The sequence below is a fragment of the Podarcis pityusensis genome (genome assembly GCF_964106645.2).
Source record: "Podarcis pityusensis genome assembly, chromosome: 11".
Taxonomy (NCBI): Eukaryota; Metazoa; Chordata; class Lepidosauria; order Squamata; family Lacertidae; genus Podarcis; species Podarcis pityusensis.
The window spans coordinates 10,131,605-10,150,556 of record NC_138036.1 but is presented as its reverse complement, the minus strand read 5'-3'; the positions used below and the strand labels follow the sequence as shown (position 1 = coordinate 10,150,556).

The window sequence follows — 18,952 nt, the reverse complement described above, 5'->3', positions numbered from 1 at the left end:
TTATGCTCTGGTAGTTTGAAGCATGCCATCTCTGAACATAAGAGCATGCATTTCTGAAAACCATGATCAGAACCAATCAATAGGCCTATCTTCCGTATCACTTTTAAAAAAAACATTTTATGTTAGATCCCATCTCAATATCCTGTGGCAGTGAATTCCATTGGCTAATTATCCATTGTGCAAGGAATTGCTTGGTCATAAACCATGTGCCCATTTGCTTCACTGGAAAACATTTTTGAGTCCATGTAATTTTTCCAACCTGTTCCATCCCCACCACAATTCCACTGCCAAGTGTCTCCTCCAGGCTTCCATATTTTCTCTCTCACTTAAACCAAAAGTCCCTGGCATCCCTTTTATGTACCTCTTCCAGCTCCGTTCTACTGTATTTTGTCTTCCATTGTGCCTGCATTTAGTGTGTGTGTGTGTGTGTATTTGATTGATTTTGAAAATTGCCTTTCGGATTTTATATTGTTTGCTTCCTTGGGCAATGCCCCCTGTATGGAAAGTCTAAATAGCTAGTTTGCTGATGGGAAATGGAGGATAAGAAACGGTTGCCATGTTTGTCTCGCCAGTGTGGTGCATGCTCTAGTTATCTCACATTGGCTCCCAATACGTTTCCGAGCACAATTCAAAGTATTGGTGCTGACCTTTAAAGCCCTAAACTGCCTTGGCCCAGTATACCTGAAGGAGCGTCTCCACCCCCATCATTCTACCCAGACACTGAGGTCCAGCGCTGAGGGCCTTCTGGCAGTTCCCTCACTGCGAGAAGCAAAGTTACAGGGAACCAGGCAGAGGGCCTTCTCAGTAGTGGCACCCGCCCTATGGAACGCCCTCCCACCAGATGTCAAAGAGAACAACTACCAGACTTTTAGAAGACATTGGAAGGCAGCTCTGTTTAGGGAACCTTTTAATGTTTGATGCATTACTGTATTTTAATATTTTTGTTGGAAGCCTCCCAGAGTTGCTGGGGAAGCCCAGCCAGATGGGTGGGGTATAAATAAATTATTATTATTTTATTACTACACAGGTTTGATGCTTGCGAGCACCTTTCTGTAGCAACCAAGCCAGTAAGAAAAGACCTTAGTGGCAACTTGACCTGAATATAGTACAGATACTGCAGTCTAGACAGAACCTGACTTTGTCACGGTAGCTCAGACTGCTGGGGGTTTAACCCACTTTGTAGGGACAGCAGTTCCTGATCGTTCTCTCTCTCTCTCCCTCCCTCCCTCCCTCCCTCTCTCCTAGTCTAGCCTGGCGTGGCAAACTAGGTCAGGGGACGAAACAGCTTCAGCAGCAGCAGTTCAAGCAAGTGCACAAGAAGCAAGAGACTCTGTTGCTGCTGCAGACTCTCTTTAAAGTTTCCTGCTCCTCTGCTAGTTCATACAGTGAATTGCTGCTACGCACACAAACTCCCTCTTAACTTTTAAAACTGAAGGTTGTTTCTTATTTTAAGGAAAGGAATTCCCCCTCTCCCTTCTGCAGCCTGCTTCCCAGGAATGTTGGGAAGATTGATTAGCTTCATCAACGTAATGTACTATCTTAATAGTTAAGTGTTATTAATTATCTAAGAAAGGTAGGAGACGGAGGAGGTGGGTGGCCGGGCGAAAGGAGAGGGCTTTATTTTTATTTTTTGCAGGGTGTGTGTCCAGATAAGCAGCATGCGGAGCTAGTCTAAATAGCCTTCTCTGTTGCTTTTGGCTATTAGCTTTCATTCTTGACTTTGGGGGTCACTTGGGTTTCTATCTGGAGAGTTGGGGGCAGGGAGAGAGAGAGAGAGAGGCAGGACTGCTAGGCAATGGTTTTGTAGAGTTGGCTCTGTGAGAGAGAGAGCTTTTGTTGCCTGCGCTTAGGCACAGAAGTGATTAGATTATGAAGGCAGACAGAAGTAATGATTAACTTTTTCAGTCTGCATGCTGTCTCCAGTCTGGCGCTCTCTGTTGTTTTCCCCCCTAAGTAGGCCCTGGCCCTGAGTCGACAGGGTATTAGGTTGTAAAGAAAGGCAGAAGGGAATGAAAGCCAGGGGGAGGAGGGAGGGGAAGAAGCGAAAAGGGGTAAGGAGGAAGGCTGGCGCTTTTCTTCCATCGGATCCGGGAATGGAATTTATTGGCTGGAATGCAGTAAACGTTCAACATGCCAAACCTCTCCCCCCATCTAAACAGTTTTCATAATTGTTATTGGGGGGGGGGGGAAGGATCTGGGCTGGATGAGAACGGAGGGAGCATGAAAAGAACTTTTTGTTTCCAAACTCATATATATATATATATATATATATATATATATATATATATATATATTTGCTGCTTATGTTTATGCTTAAGGAACATTTTCTTTCACTCTCTAGGAAAATAACTGCTTTAGCCTTTTGGCTAAAAAAAAAAGATGCCTTAAGTTTCGCTTTTTGCAGGCTGAGAACATTTGATCCGTGTGTTGCCGCTGAGAAGGGGTTCCTTTCTTCTGCCTCCTCTCTTTCTTTCTCTCTCTCTCTCTCTCCCATTAGTAGATTTGCAGAAAGTATAGTGGATTTGCATGGAATGTAACCAGGCATTCAGCAGAGGACGAAAAAAGGCAAAAACTCCAAATGCTGCTAGAGTGTTTAGTGTCAAATTGGTATACTGTACTGTACAGTACTGGCTTATATTTAATGATGCTGTTGTTGTTTTGGAATTTGCAAAGTTTCTTAGCATAGCTGTGCCGGAAGGTGGAAAAAGCAACAAAACTTAACAACCTATCACATGCAAAAAAGAAAGAACCACCCCAGATGGGTGGTTAGTTTCAGTGAAATCAGATGTAGATATTCCAGGGGTTTTTTTGGTTCAGATGCCACATTGGTCACAAAAGTAGACCTCCCTAGAACCCAGTGATGGCCAAACTTGGCCCTCTAGCTGTTTTGGGACTACGACTCCCATCATCCCTAGCTAACAGGACCAGTGGTCAGGGATGATGGGAACTGTAGTCCCCCCAAACAGCTGGAGGGCCAAGTTTGGCCATCAATGCCATAAACCATCCAGTGGAGGACGTGAATTGGTTCTCCATGTGAAAAAGGAGATGACACATATTTTAAGTTTTTGTGAATGAGAGAGAGAGAGAGAGAGAGAGAGAGAAGACTATGCTGCTATAGAGTGGGGGAAGAATACAAAATTGATTTAATACTCCCGCTGTTGTTAATATAACACGAGTTTAGAATGAAAAGCGCCCTATTTTTCGATCAACGCAGAAGATACTTGGATTTACACAGGAGAATCTGCCTTGGCGCTGGCACTGGAGAGGATTATTATCAATTTGTGAAGCTGTTTTGAAATAGGTGCTGAAATCCTTCTATAAGGGGATTGGGGTTACACGTTGGTTCTTGCTAGCACCTGGGCGGATTTATGCTTGCTGGTCTCTCGTTTGGTCAAGGTATTATACTGACAGATGCTGAGCATGACCAGTCTAAGCCAACTTGGCCATTGGTCAAGGATGATGGGAGCTTGAGGGGGTTAGCAAGACTTGTAAGACCAGAGGTTTCGTAGTATGTTGTGCTTTTCCTGCCTCCCCACTCTCTGGGCCCCACTCTCTGGGTCAGCCTAGCCTACCTCACAGGGTTGCTGTGAGGATAAACAAAACTGGTGCACTCTCCCAAAATGCAGTTGAGATTTTTTAACAATAGTGACTCCTTTATGGAGCCAGAGAGGGAGGGGAAGGGGGGGGGGAAACAACAAGAAGAGAGCTTTGGGGGATATTTAAGTAGAAGGAGAGAAGAGACACCAAGGAGGAAATAAGGTTTTTGAAATTAAAACTTCAAAAATAATTAGGCTGGGCTTCATACCAAACAACAGCAAAGAGGGCCATTTACTGTAAATATTATGAATGGATTTGGCTGAGTTTCTCGATCCCCGCCCTTCTAAGACTCCTTTTTCTTCTGAGCTAAGTAGAAACTCTGCCTTCAGACACCACAGAACTCTATAATTTGCATGGCTGATGAGGCCTGTTGCCTGGGACAGAGGAGGATGGAGTCAGCTGGCTTTAGTCTAACCACCAGAGACAGCCAGGCCAAGCCTCCTTGCCGTGTGTGTGTGTGTGTGTGTGTGTGTGTGTGTGTGTTTTCCCCTAGCTATAAAGCATACTCATTCGAGGACTCGGTGGCTTCTGCCTGCTGGCTTTTAAAAGAAAATACAATTAGGCTTTAAAAAGGAATCCCCCCCCCCCCCGGCACCGCTCCATCTTTCGTCTTCTTCCTCTTCGGATCGTTTCGTAGCAATTGTAATTGATTACTTGTCATAATTAGACAGCGGCAGTGACTAATGAAGCATTTATGAATCAATGTATGTTTGCTTTCCAAAGACCCCTTTTAAAATGCTAGGAAATGTAGGTCTTTCTGCTCTGCGATCCCTCTCTAACGATAGGACACAAAATTTTGGCCGGGGCGGGGCATGCATTACGTTCTTGCAGCCCATGGCACCATTCACACATTCGGCAATATGGGTACCTTTAAGGTGTGGTGAGGCAGTCAGGTCATTGGCGCATCTAACTTGGTGTTTTCTACATTGCATGCGCTTCCATTGTGCTGCACATGGATGCTTCTGACACTGATGCAATGTCTAAATGCAACGCACACACACACACTCATTTTCATACACAAAGCTTAACTTTCATTATTCTTCAGCTGGGGAGGAGAGACTGGAGGAGAGCACCACATAGACATTATTCCTCAAAGCTGATTATTTTGAGTGGTGGGTGGGCTACTTGAGAATTACTTGAAAATTGTCTAGGGCGACCCCCCCTAAAGTGGGTTGAATACGGTGTGGGAGAACACACACTTTCATGTGAAACATTGTGTCATGCCAAGTAGGAGGTTGAGATCCGTCAAGTGGAATGTCATTCACAAGTTACAAGTGGCAGCCCCCACCCGGGGATAAGAGAGGATGGTGGTTTCAAGTAGACTTAGAAGTCCATATTTAGCCTGGAGGTTCATAAATCACACATTTTTGGAGTTATGCACCATCCATTCAGGTGGTCAGGAGATCATGGGATTGTGAGGATGAAATGGGGAGGTGGAGAATCGTGTACACCACCCTGAGATCCTTGGAAATTAAGGGGGTGTAGGAATGTAATAAATAATACTACTAATCTGGGTGGCTTGGGGGAATGGAAGTCGTTAAACAGGTGTGCATACATGTTCCCAAACTGCTCTCTACAGAGAAATTGTAGGGAGGGATGTTTCAGTGAAACAGGAGACACTTCTGAGCAAGAAAGGTTGTTTGATAGTGGAACTGGCCGTCTTGGGAGATGATGGGATCTCCATCGCTGGGAATATTTAAGCAGAGAGTAGGCCATCTATCAGTGTTGCTGCAATTACATCCTGCTTTGTAGAGCCGGCGTTGAGCAAGGGGGTTGGAATAGATAACCTTGTGGGGTCCCTTCCAATGCTAAAATGCTATGACTTAACAACTTGGAGCTTGCTCTAAGTAAGTAGAGTCTCGCTCCCCCCAGAAGCCAAATTCTGACCCAAATTTACATTGTTATATATGGAATACCTTTATTCCATTTGATGGTGTGTCCAAGCATGGTCTGAAGAAGAAGAGAGAATGAACATTACATCAGCAGAAACTTAAAAAGGATGGGGATCATTTTCAGAAACTTCATATGCTTTAGCTTGTAGGGTTACTTAGAGTAATAACTGCCTAATTAGCCACAGACACAAATTTATGCTCTGTTCTGGGGATTAAAGGCCCCATAAGCACCCATTGACGCTGTGGAGTGTAATGGCTCCTAAAGAGATGGTGTGCTTTGTCAATAGGTAAAGGTAAAGGGACCCTTGACCGTTAGGTCCAGTCACAGACGACTCTGGAGTTGCAGCGCTCATCTCGCTTTACTGGCCAAAAACTGCAAGGTTGGCAGGAGCAGGGACCAAGCAACGGAAGCTCACCCCATTGCGGGGATTCGAACCACCAGCCTTCTGATCGGCAAGCCATAGGCTCTGTGGTTTAGACCACAGTGCGTCCCACTTTGTCTAATCCACAGATTAAAAACTCCCTTAAATATTTGTAACATCACTGCCGGGTTGGGTCTTTGCAGCCTACAGATCCAGCAGTTTTGTACAATTAGTGGTAGTACAGTGGTACCTCGGGTTACATACGCTTCAGGTTACATACGCTTCAGGTTACAGACTCCACTAACCCAGAAATATTACCTCGGGTTAAGAACTTTGCTTCAGGATGAGAACAGAAATCGCGTGGTGATGGCGCGGCAGCAGCAGGAGGCCCCTGCTGCTAAAGTGGTGCTTCAGGTTAAGAACAGTTTCAGGTTAAGAACTGACGTCCGGAACGAATTAAGTACTTAACCAGAGTACCACTGTATTCAGATGGTCCATGGTCAATCCTAGAAGGCATTTCTTATGTGGAACGACTCTTAGAAGAGTGTGCAAGTTATGCTCTAGCTTAGTTATTCAATAACTGTTAAGAGATCCTTTGCTTAGTAAACCTAGACTTAGAACATATAGTGGACCACAGGGATTCTAGTACTATACAGCATTTTGAACAAGAATCAGGGCAATGTGGTCCACAAGAAAGCGAATGGACAGCGGTCCTTTGGTGGCCTTCCCTACTTTCTGCTCAGCAGTGGTTCTTAACAGTGGCAATATTTCATCTGAGCAGGCTGTGAGGAGTAAGATGGACGGCAGCTGGGAAATGTCCTGAACTTGTCACTGATGGTGGCATTAGTTTAATACACAGGCCCTTCTAAACTGAAGAACTTGATCTCCTGGGGGCACATATTGTTCTGTTCTCTGTTGGCATACCTAGGAGTCAGACAGAATGGTGAATGCAACAGGGAAATGTGATTATATTGAACTGTATGAAACGAGCTTGCAATTTACATACGGACGTGATGCAAGGATCCACAAATGCACTTACCAGCACGCCATCTTTTCTTCCTTCCATGACTAGGGAAGTGCAAGGACTGATTTGAGGTGTCTGGTGGAATGGCAGAGCCTCTCCCTAATGTTGCACTGAACCTTAGCGAGATAGTTGGGCAGCCCTGAGACATTTTGCTGCCTTTTGAGTGTCTGAGGCACAGCAGAACCAGACCCAATATTTTAGTGCAGCGCTGCCCAAACTTGGGACTCCCGACTGTTTTTGGACTACAGTTCCCAGCTCTCCTGCCCATTGGTCCTGCTAGCTAGGGATGATGGGAGTTGTAGTCCAATAACAGCTTTAGTGTCTAAACAGTTTTAATATATATAAAAATGTCCAGTAGCACCTTAGAGACCCAACTAAGTTTGTTCTTGGTATAAGCTTTTGTGTGCATGCACACTTCTTCAGACACACGAAAGCTTATACCAAGAACAAACTTAGTTGGCCTCTAAGGTGCTACTGGACAATTTATATATATATATTTCGACTGCATCAGACTAACACGGCTACCTACCTGAATCTAAACAGTTTTAGTGTCTGTTGCTGGGATAGCTAGCCTTGTGGTTGCACATCCTGTGTTTTTTTTTACTTTTTTGTGAATCTCCCTTGTACTAGTTACTGGAGGGATGCCTTTGTCCATCTCTCGGTTGCAGAAGGAACACTTGGTTAGGGAAGTAAAAGTGGCTCGGAAGTTCTTTTGATGAGTTCATTCCCTTTAAGCCAGCTTGGCTGTGTAGCGTTCCTGTCCTTTTATTCTTAGTTTGCTTTGTTATCTAGGTGCATTTGCAATACTATATTTACTAAGAGATTCCTAGACGTTGCCTCTGTGGGCTAGGCATTGCTTCAGCTTTTTCTCACGTGACATCTCTATTCACACTTTCCCTTGACTGCCATTTGCTCACCAACGTTTTGCTTGATGGGCTGAGCCCAAAAGTGGATCCAGAACTGTTCTGTGTACATCTAACTATTTTTTTTTTATTAACTTGGGGTGGGGTCTCTGGAGGCATATATTAGCATTTCAAATTCTATCTACAATTATATTAATAATTAACTGCAACCAGAAATCCCTTTGAATCTGTTCTTGGCGATTTAGTTGGGAATTCTTTACTACAGCTACAGGGGAGTAAATTCAGGGATGCAGTAAAGCCTCAGCCTTTTCCAGACCTAGTGTCTTCCAGACGCTTCGTACTACGACACCCATCAGCCCCAACAATTAGCCATGCTGGCTAGGACTCATGGGAGTTGTAGTCCAAAACACACCAGGATGGGGTGTCTGTACTGTCCGAGATACCTTTATTATCACAGAGTTTTATACTTTTATGGCTAGCTATAGATACAATGGACCCACAGAAATTATATATGTTATTACTCTGTTGGTAACTTCTAGAAAAATTAATTTTTCTCTATATCTTCAAATTGTTTTCAGTCTCTAATATTGTGAATGCTCATTCTTTAACCTCTTGCAGTGAGTGCAGAAGTAAGCCTGGGGCGCATATTGACATCTTTCCTAGGTTAGGACACTTAATCACAGTTTTGGGACTCTTAACTGGTCTTGATAATTTCAAGGCTGCTGTGGATGCGCATAGTTTGAATACGCCACTGTGGAAGTGTACAACTCCTGTTGTATGCACAAGAACAATTTCCTGTCCAGGATTGGCTTCAAGAGGAAATGTTTCTTTCCATTTTAAAATTTGGCTATGCAGAGCACTGACTGGCGAGCACTTGTGACGTCACCGCTCCATCTCATCTGCAGAGCAGTTTCACAACTCTTTTTAATGGATGTTATTTTCTGTTTAAGTAAAATGGTGAAGATTTAAATTAATAAACATTTTTTAAAATGTTTAAAGGCACGCAGCCCATCTTAAGATTGTTGTGCATGCATGGGTATGTCTGTCGAATGGGTTGCAAAGGTGAGGAAGTGGGGTTTTTTACCCTTGATGCTGGCAATCTCAGAACTAAGAAGACTCTGCTACAGATTGAATGCAGCACGAATGGGCAAACAGTAGCTTGTCACCTGCCTCATTCATGAAAATGATAAGCAAATTACGCTAATTGCATGCAGCTGAAAATGCAAATGAGCTTTGATTCTCTTATCTCATGATATATTACTAATCTGGCCTTTGGTTCTGAACGAATTGCCCAACCATGGCACTGAATAATGAGACCATCTGCACGGTTGGCTCCCCAGGGACAGCTGGAACTACTGCTGGCTGTTCCAGTGCTAAGTCCCATTTTACAGTGAACTGCAACTGGGGAAGCGAGAATTGCAGAGATAAAGGCGCATTGCATGACAATGAGCAGCCAATGAGTCTTTGATCTGCAGCCCTGGTTGGCCTCACTTGGTCTGCATGCTGATGTTCACCCAAGTAGTTGCAGCCCATGATAACTGACTGCTGGTAAGATTCCTTTGGTCTGTTGTGGATGCTTGGAGCTCCCAGGGACAAACCAGCCTGAGAAACAACGCAAAGGCAGGCAATGAAATTGCACGCCACAATTTGATGTTTGTGCTTAATCCGCTTCACACTTTTGTAACGCCCACCAGTTTCCTAACTGCAAAAAAAGAAAAAAGATTTCGTTTTGAAGTGGATTTGTTGCTCTTAGGGCACCCAGAGTATATCTTAATCCTTTTCAGTTGCACGAACCTAAATTTATGGTGTGCGCTTGACTCCTTCCTGCAAAATAGCAACAGTCTTGGAGGCACACCTCATCTAAAATCTTGGAGTGTGCATGATCTTGAGCAGGGGTCAGCAAACTTTTTCAGCAGGGGGCCAGTCCACTGTCCCTCAGACCTTGTGGGGGGCCGGACTATATTTTGAAAAAAATAATAATAAACAAATTCCCTTGCCCCACAAATAACCCAGAGATGCATTTTAAATAAAAGCACTCACGTAAAAACACGCTGATTCCCGGACCGCTTGCGGGCCTGATTGAGAAGGCGATTGGGCCGGATCCGGCCCCCGGGTCTTAGTTTGTCTACCCACGATCTTGAGAGTCTCCTTGCCACCAGAGATGGCAGTGCAAGTGGCCATTCACACTGGGGGGAAGTTACCGCTTAGTCAAGGATCATAATGCACCCATCCAGTAGCTCCACATCACTGTGTGTGTGTGTGTGTGCGCGCATGTACGCCCGCCACCCATGTAGGAAATTTGACGTTCAAGGAGGTCACTGAAACCTGCCTGTGTGGTGAGTTCTTAGCTGTAAGGGACATATAAATGGAGAAGTCTCGCTGTCTGGCACACACAACACCAGAGCGAGAGAGAGAGAGGAGCCTGCAATTTATCTAGGCTCAGCAATTAACATAATCTGAAAACTTCTCTTTAACTGACGTCTGTCTGAAAATTGCTGGGTGGACTGGCGGGGCCAAGGAGATGAAAGGGAAAGAATGCCGTCGGAGGGATTTTCTTTCATGAAATAGGGGAGCTACAGAAAGAAAGGTCCTTCTGCGCAGATACACAGATAGAGATGTTCACACACAGACATTCCCTGCCTTTGGTTCTCGCTTTGCTTTTGCCTTTCATGAAAGCATTCTCAAAACCCCAACCCCCCCTTTAACCTGGGAAATAGTTCTGTACCTTTTCTATTTTTTTATATCTGTATAAAAAGAAATATACATCCCCTTTGTTATTCTGCACCGACGACTACATTTGAAGTAGTTCTGGAGAGTTTAGGTTAAAGGTAATTTGATATGAGCGTTCTTCGCCTATCCCTCCAGCCCTTTTCAACCCCCTCCCCTTAACTCGGCTTCTCTCCCCCCACGTTTTCGGTGCCAGGTTTCAGTGGGATAGTTTTATTGAAACAAAGAATTGTGAGGCACAGAAAAGGGAACTGTTGGAGGCGGCCGGGTGGGGGGGTGGGCAAAGAGCTGAAAGACAAAATCAAGGCCTACCTCAAAAATACGGGCAGCCCATCCCACAGGCCTGAGCAGTTTAAGGGAGAGGGTCTTCCGCCCCCTGGTCCCCAGGGATGGGTTGTAAATTTTATCTTTCTTAATTCCCAAAACGCTGCCTCCCCTCTCTTTCTTTTTTTATAAATAGAAGCTGCCTCAAGCTACCAAGGAAATATTTTCCTAGCCGGCATTTAAAGGAGGAAATTGCACAACACTGTTCCCTCCCTCTAAATGTGGTTGTTGGGGTCTTTTTTTAAAAAAGTATTGCAAACTGAATATACCGCTCTCAGATCAGGGGAGGGCTGGCTTTAAGGAGTTGGAAGTGGGCACAGAAAATGGAGCTGCAGAACGATCTGCTTTTGGCTCCGTCAATAGGTTTCCTCGATGGCGTAGCTGCCAGCTTGAAAAGCACTCCCCCGACATCACAAGCTCAGTGTAGGAAAACTTGGTCTCGCAGGGATCCTTCCCGGGAAATAGTCGAGAGGAAGATAGGATGCTGCTGCGTTCAGAGTCTGACCATTGGTCCATTCTAGCTCAAGACTGTCTACTTGGACTGGGATTGAACTTGGCACCTTCTGCATGCCAAGCGAGAGCTGTACCACTGAGCTACAGTTCTTTCCTGCTTCTCATGGTTTGGTTTGCCTCCATGGTTTGGTTTTCTTGTCAACGCGGGAGCCACAACTGAGGAGAAGCGTCAACTCTGCTGATGGTGACGTCTGAGGCAGGTCTTCCTCATGCCACCCTTATTTATTTTTTAATGTTGTTGGCCTCCAGGATGAAACGGCAAAGCACCATAGATCCTAAATATTTGATTAGGGCATAAATTCTGTTTTATAGTATTCTCGGCTTGCTTCTATGTTGTGGCTATGGGGCCACAGGCTTCTATGCGCACGGCATTGTAAGCATTGGTGATGGTAGACTTGAGTTTGCACCTAGGGAGGCTGCACAACTGGGTTATCACCCTGAACTGGCAACCCGCTTGACAGCGCGCATGAAGCTGGGACACCCGATTCAATTTAGTGCACACATTTTCTCGGTAGTCCATGCATCTAAGCAACCTGTGGATTTGCCACACCTTTCTCTGAACGGAAGTGGGCAGCCCGTTGGCACAGATACTCTGCAGTGTGCGTAGGATTGATCGGGGAAAATAAGCAAGGTGCAAATGCCACAGTAAACTGTGGTAGAGGGTGATTTTGGAGCAAAATGTTCACATGCTCCTGACTGCTGTTTTAACACCCAGGGATGTTATGGCAGGTTCCGTGAGGACTCTGGTGGAAATATTCTCGAGTTGTGAGACCCCCCTGGCCTGCTCTCCCCATTTTCTGTCCCTTTTATTAAAAGGAAACTTTGCATAGGGTTAATAGTTCCCAGGCCTTCGTAAGTCTGTAAATAGCATTATGGAATTTCTGGGTAATCAGAACAGAGCTGATGCGCTCTGCAAGTTGCCTAGCACTTTGAAAGAGGGATTTGGAGTCAAGGCTCCCCTCCAGCACCCTGGTGATAATTGCCTCCTTTACCCAGTTTAGCAATAGAGGCAGAGTTGAGAAAGAGAGGGAAGCAGATTTCCCCACCCCCTTCCCCCCCCTCCACCCCACTGCATTTTTTTGCTAACAAATGCAAGACTTCCGGTCTCCACCCCTGCTACCACAAACCACAGTCTAACTGCAATTCAATCAGATTTATAGCTCATCTGACGTCTGCATCCTTGAGCATTTATGACCAGCGATCTGGCTATAGGCTTAAATAAGGCCCGTAAATTATAGCAGATGATCTTGCCCTACCTCCCCAGTCTGGATGGAGCTATGGTTCACTCTCCTTTTATGTCTCCCTCCCTCCCTCCAAGACGAGAGGAAAATTTATTATATGAAGGAAAGCTAGGGATTGGCTTTTAAGAACAGGATGATGTACGCGGCGGGTTAGTCTGTGCGATCCCTCGCTGTCAGCCCTGCTTACCCACATTTGACATCACGAAAGATGTCTGCGGCTGATTAGCAGGTCTTTGGTATTATGTTATCTGCCATTGATTTGCCGTTGGCTTAAACTGAATGACTGTGTTCACGACCTGAAGGCTGCAGCCAGGCTGCAGGGTGGGGGTGAGGATAAATCAGTTACGGGAGATGCAAGGTGGCACGTTGTGCTTCAGCCAGTTCCTTTACCACAACATGATTTGATTGGCCCGATTCTGGAATAATCTAGACCAGTGTTTCCCCAAACTTAGTGGGTCTCCAGCGGTTTTTGGACTACAACTCCCATCATCCCTAGCTAGCAAGACCAGTGGTCAGGGATGATGGGAATTGTAGTCCCAAAGCAGCTGGATACCCAGGCTTGAGGAAACACTGGTCTAGACCATAGCTGTCGACGTTTCCCTTTTTAAAAGGGAAATTCCCTTATTCCGAATAGGATTCCTCGCAAGAAAGGGAAAAAGTTGACAGCTATAGTCTAGACAGTGGGGAATGGAACCAGGGTAGGAAGAGAAGCCAGAGCAGCAACAGTGATTAATCCCAGATACTTCACTTTTTAAAAGTTCTGCAGTTTACCATCAGACCTAAGTTTGTGGAAGGTGTTTTGGTCATAGGGAGCTTGGTTCAGCTCTCCACGAATCCATTCATTCACACTGACTGTTATTGACACAGAAGTGATGCGATGAAGCATCACATGGCATACAGAGAGCCCTGCTGGATCGTCCAGCATAGAGTTGGCCAAGGGTCATCTAGTCCAACCCCCTGCAATGCAGGAATGTCCCATACAGGGATCGAATCTGCAACCTTGGCATTACCAGCACCATGCTCTAACCAACTGAGCTATCATGCTGTTTCTAAACCATGGGCAGCTAAATGCCTCTGGGAAGCCCACAAGCTGAGCATGGAAGCAGCAGTCATGCCCAACACCTGGCGCCCAGAGGCCTCCTTCTCCAAAGGTGGAGATCTTGTTTAGCTCTTATGACTTCAAACATAGTAACAGCTTTTCACTGAAGGGAGGAACGGGAATCCTGAGCTGCAAAAAACAGCCAGAAAAGCTTTCCTATAGAAGTATCCTGCTCTTCTGAACATGTGGGTGTTGCCAAAGGAGCCACAGTCACACCATATGGCAGAAGCACAGTGGCCAGTCAACTGGTGGCGACTTTGCATTCTTGCTGCCACATCAAAATGGTTCCCCGAATCATGTCCAATGTTCGCCCATAACATCAGCCAGGGAGGGATTTGCAATGCATACATTCTAGCCACATAGAACTCTTTCCTTCTTGCTGACTACAGGATCCAATTAAAACCCAGAGACTCTTACTTATGTGTATTCGTGTGGGGGGGAATAGTTCTCTTAGAGCCCACACTCCCCAAATATTTAATGATTTGTAAGCCCAATTCTCTAATGTTTAGCTGCAAACTACTTTGCATTTGGGTTAATTGATTCCATAATAAGACAGTTGCAGAATAAACGAGGAAAATGTTTGGTCTCTGTTGGATTCATGCAAATTAATGTGTGTATTCTGTTTGTAGCTAAAAACATAAATTATCTGGTACACTTAGTGGAAAGGAGGAGGGTTGGTGGGCCTGGGAAGACAAATGAAGGGGCTTTGTAGATCTGTTGTGACTATTTGGGTGGAGCCTGTGGCTGAGTTGGCAGAAACACATGTTTTGAATGCAGAGGGTTCCAGGTTCAGACCTTGTTAGCCCAAGACTTGTAGCTCAGGTACCAGTCAGTACAGTGGTGCCTCAGGTTAAGTACTTAATTCATTCTGGAGGTCTGTACTTAACCTGAAACTGTTCTTAACCTGAAGCACCACTTTAGCTAATGGGGCCTCCTGCTGCTGCCGTGCCGCCGGAGGATGATTTCTTTTCTCTCCCTGAAGCAAAGTTCTCAACCTGAATCACTATTTCTGGGTTAGCGGAGTCTGTAACCTGAAGTGTATGTAACCTGAAGCATATGTAACCTGAGGTACCACTGTACTGAGCTAGAGTTCATAAGAGAGCTTTATATGTTCATTAAATGATAGGGGGCATGTATAGTTCTTCATATTCTGTTGTTGTTGTTGTTGTTGTTGTTGTTGTTGTTGTTGTTGTTGTTGTTATTGATGATGATGATGTTTCGTTGTGAGGTTAAACTTTGGTCTCCCATCTTCTCTCCCTCCAGATTCCCACGTTCTGCAAGATCCAGGGGATCCTTCACACTGGTGCGTGGTTGCATACTGGGAAGAAAAAACACGCGTGGGCCGGCTGTATTCTGTCCAAGAACCGTCCCTGGATATCTTCTATGATCTACCTCAGGGGAATGGCTTCTGCCTCGGACAGCTCAACTCGGACAATAAAAGCCAGCTGGTGCAGAAAGTCCGCAGCAAGATTGGCTATGGCATCCAGCTGACCAAGGAGGTCGACGGGGTGTGGGTTTATAACCGCAGCAGTTACCCCATTTTCATCAAGTCGGCCACACTGGACAATCCCGACTCCAGGACGTTGCTAGTGCACAAGGTGTTCCCAGGCTTTTCCATCAAGGCGTTTGACTACGAGAAAGCGTACAGCTTGCAGAGGCCCAATGACCACGAATTCATGCAGCAGCCGTGGACTGGCTTCACCGTTCAGATCAGCTTTGTGAAAGGCTGGGGCCAGTGTTATACGAGACAGTTCATCAGCAGTTGCCCTTGCTGGTTGGAGGTTATTTTCAATAACCGATGATGACTCAAGAGACTTAGGCCGGACTCAACAATGACCTTTTATAACTACTTTGCTGCTAAATATCTCCTTCTGAGTGCTTGCTTTTTCATGCAAACTTTTTTTGTTCGTTTGTTTTCTGTTTTGAGAAATAGCTTATGGAAAGATTTCTCTCTCTGTGTTTCTTTTCCTTTTCTTTTCTTTTTCAGTTTTGGTATTTCGATAAGTTTCTTTTCTTCTTTAAAGTGTGAATGACCAATAACTCAGAAGGTGGAAAGGAAGGCACCTGGGGTGGGGTGGAGTGGAGGAGAGTTTCACTTGAACGTACTTCATTCATTAGTGGGTCATTTTGTACCCTTTAAGTTATTATTGCCCGAACATGGTGGGAGGAATTGGACGCAGCTTGGTTTATACATAGCTCCCTCTCAAATTCAAACAGTGGTACAGGTTCCTGCCCCCCTTCCTCACACCCTCTTGGTGAACACACATCAATTTGGAGACCTGTGTTTGCTCCCAGAATTCTTGCGCACGTGGCTTTTACCCTGCTTGTTTCAGTCGAGGGATCAGATCTACACATGCACAACGAGGGATACAACGAATGGGAAGGCTGGAGAGCTCCAAACGCACATTGGAGTTACCATGCTTTTAGGAAGGAAAGAAGGATAACCTCTTCGGTTTGCCTTGCAAACTCGGTGCTAAACCGTTTGCAGGAGTCTGCCGCCGTGCGATGCCTTCGTGCCGATCTCGAAGCAACATGCATTTCATTTCGCTGCAGCTTCTGCCCTTTGTGGCAGGTCAATCCATCTGTTGTTTGTCACAAACACACCAACTCCTTTGCTGGTATGAAGGAAGCCGATCCTCTGCGGTGACGGAAAACCCATTGTGGGTCCCTGGTACAGAGCGAATGTCCACAGCCCACGTAAAGGCAAGCAGAGTCAGATTAGGGAGCAAACGCAGCCGAGAAAATCTTTTGCCAACAATCTTACAACCTTTTCTTCTCTTTTTCTCCCCCCTTCCTGCCCTCTCCACTGCGGTCATCTGCTGCTTCAACACTTCATGTCTGTGTCATTTGGGGGTGGGGGCGAGAAGCATGGGCTCGGAAGGGCATGCCCATTTTCCCATTGCGCTTAGTGATCATTTGTGATGCCAGGAAAACAATTAAGGTGCATGGCCTGTGCTTTTCAAATTGATCTGCGATGCAGACTTGTTTGAGACCTTTTTCTTTTTTTTTTTAATAATAAAAAAAAAAAGACGAAAGGGAATTTCAGTATTTATCCCCTTGTAACCTGCCCTGATCAGGTTTGCAACAGTACTGTTCGCATCCAGAAATTGCAGTCATTCATTTATTTCTTCTTGAATTCATACACTTAGTATGATAATTTTACACTGTTCTTAGCTCAATGAGCATGTTTAGACCTTAACATAAGCTATTTTTCTAAATATAAAAGGTTTAAGTGAACAAGAGAAGCATTCTCATTGGAATTTTAGCATTGAAGTGCTTTGGAAAACAAAAAAACAAAACAACAACAAAAAAAGAGACTCCTTTAAAAAAAGAAATCCTGAGATTTATTAAAGAAAAAAATGTATTTTATGTTATATATAAATATATTATTACTTGTAAATATAAAGACGTTTTATAAGCATCATTATTTATGTATTGTGCAATGTGTATAAACAAGAAATAAGAAAAGATGCACTTTGCTTTAATATAAATGCAAATAACAAAATGCCAAATTAAAAAAAAAAAAGATAAAATCACAAGATTGTGGTGTTTTTCTTTCTTCCTCTGGCTGTTATCATCCAGCTAAACGCTTTTCTAAATGAGTAATTTTGGGTTTTTTAAAGTACACTTGATGTGATAACGATGCACAGCTTAGTTTTTTCCAAGTGAGTTGGGTGTCAGGGAAATAGTGGTGCTCAGAATTGCAGGGGTGTCTGCATAGCAGAAACTGGTCACTCGGGCAATAAAGTGTAACCCACGTGGGTGGCGCTGTGGGTTAAACCACAGAGCCTAGGGCTTGCCAATCGGAAGGTCAGCGGTTCGAATCCCCGTGACGGGGTGAGCTTCCGCTGTTCGGTCCCTGCTCCCGCCAACCTAGCAGTTCAAAAGCACGCAATGCAAGTAGATAAATAGGTACCACTCTGGCGGGGAGGTAAATGGTATTTCTTGTTCGCCAGAAGCGGCTTAGTCATGCTGTCCACATGACAGCCAATAAAGCGAGATGAGCGCCACAACCCCAGAGTCGGCCACGACTGGACCTAATGATCAGGGGTCGCTTTGTTTACCTAACCTTGACAAAGGGAGAAGTCAGAATCGGGACCTTCAAGATAGGTGAACTGGAAGCTTCCTCATGATGCAGGGGTGAGAATAAATGTGCCAGATGTTACATAGTAAGATAAGGCTGTCCCATTTCCTGGTTTTTAATAAAATTATTTTAAGCATATAGGGAAGAAAGAAAGAATTCCCAGCTCACATTAACAAGAATAAATCTTATCAATCCCAATTTATATACAAGATTTACCATTTTATGTTCCAGTGTAGAAAAAGGGCAGTTAAGATCTTCAGAAAATTGAAGTACAAGTTTCTCTGCAACCGTAGAGACTCTTGTTGATAATCTAAAAGTACACAAATGCAAAAGATTTTCCCAGAGTGAATAGGCGCAACAATCTGGCTCTTCAAGCAAAAGTGGTTTACAGGTCAATAAGAAAACAAGACAGTTGGTGCCTTCAGTGTTACAATATAAAAATGCATTAAACAAAAGGACAAGTGTTTAGGAAGGGAGGAGGGATGAACCAACTTGTGCACCCATTCTCAAGGTTACAGCCCTTAAAATGGCCATCTGGGATGGAAAGAGTTTCAGTAGGTGGCAGTTGAGGAACAAGCCAAGGCAGCTGGTCTCTTCCTCACAGCTGATGGAATAAAGAAAAGGTAAAAAGGTAAAGGACCCCTGGACTGTTAAGTCCAGTCAAAGGCAACTCTCGGGTAGTGGTGCTCATCTCACTTTCAGGCCAAGGAGCCAGCATTTGTCCGCAGGCAGCTTTCCAGGTCATGTGGCCAGCATGACCAAACCACAGGCGCAACAGGACACCGTGACGGAAACCAGAGCACACAGAAACACCGTTTACCTTCCTGCCACAGCGGTACCTATTTATCTACTTGCACTGGCATGCTTTCAAACTGCTAGGTTGGCAGGAGCTGGGACAGAGCAACGGGAGCTCACCCCATCGCGGATTCGAACCGCCGACCTTCCCATCGGCAAGCCCATAGCCATGCCATAAATGGATAATATATGTATCTCATACGTGTGTAATGAAACAATACAGTAGCATTAACTAACAGTACTGTAAATGAGGTCTGCTGGATAGCTCAGTCAGTAGGAGATTCTTAATCTCTGGGTCGTGGGTTTGAGCCCAACATTGGGCAAAAAGATACCCTTTTGACTTCTTCCAACTCTACAATTCTATGAAATATAGTAATTTGCAGGAGGGAAATGGATATAATTACATCACGCTGGAGGTGAAGTAGAGGGTA

The 18,952-nt window shown here is 44.9% G+C and overlaps 1 protein-coding gene across 2 annotated transcripts in view; it reads left to right on the top strand.

The window, feature by feature from the left end:
* SMAD7 (SMAD family member 7) overlaps positions 1-16,651 on the top strand; it is a 99,017-nt gene extending 82,366 nt beyond the window's left edge. For both annotated transcript variants that reach the window (XM_080973561.1, XM_080973560.1), the window contains one exon: positions 14,906-16,651. In XM_080973561.1, the coding sequence (XP_080829687.1) occupies positions 14,906-15,444 (539 nt within the window). In that variant the 3' untranslated portion in view covers positions 15,445-16,651. The remainder of the gene's footprint in view (positions 1-14,905) is intronic.
* The last annotated feature ends 2,301 nt before the right edge of the window (positions 16,652-18,952 follow it).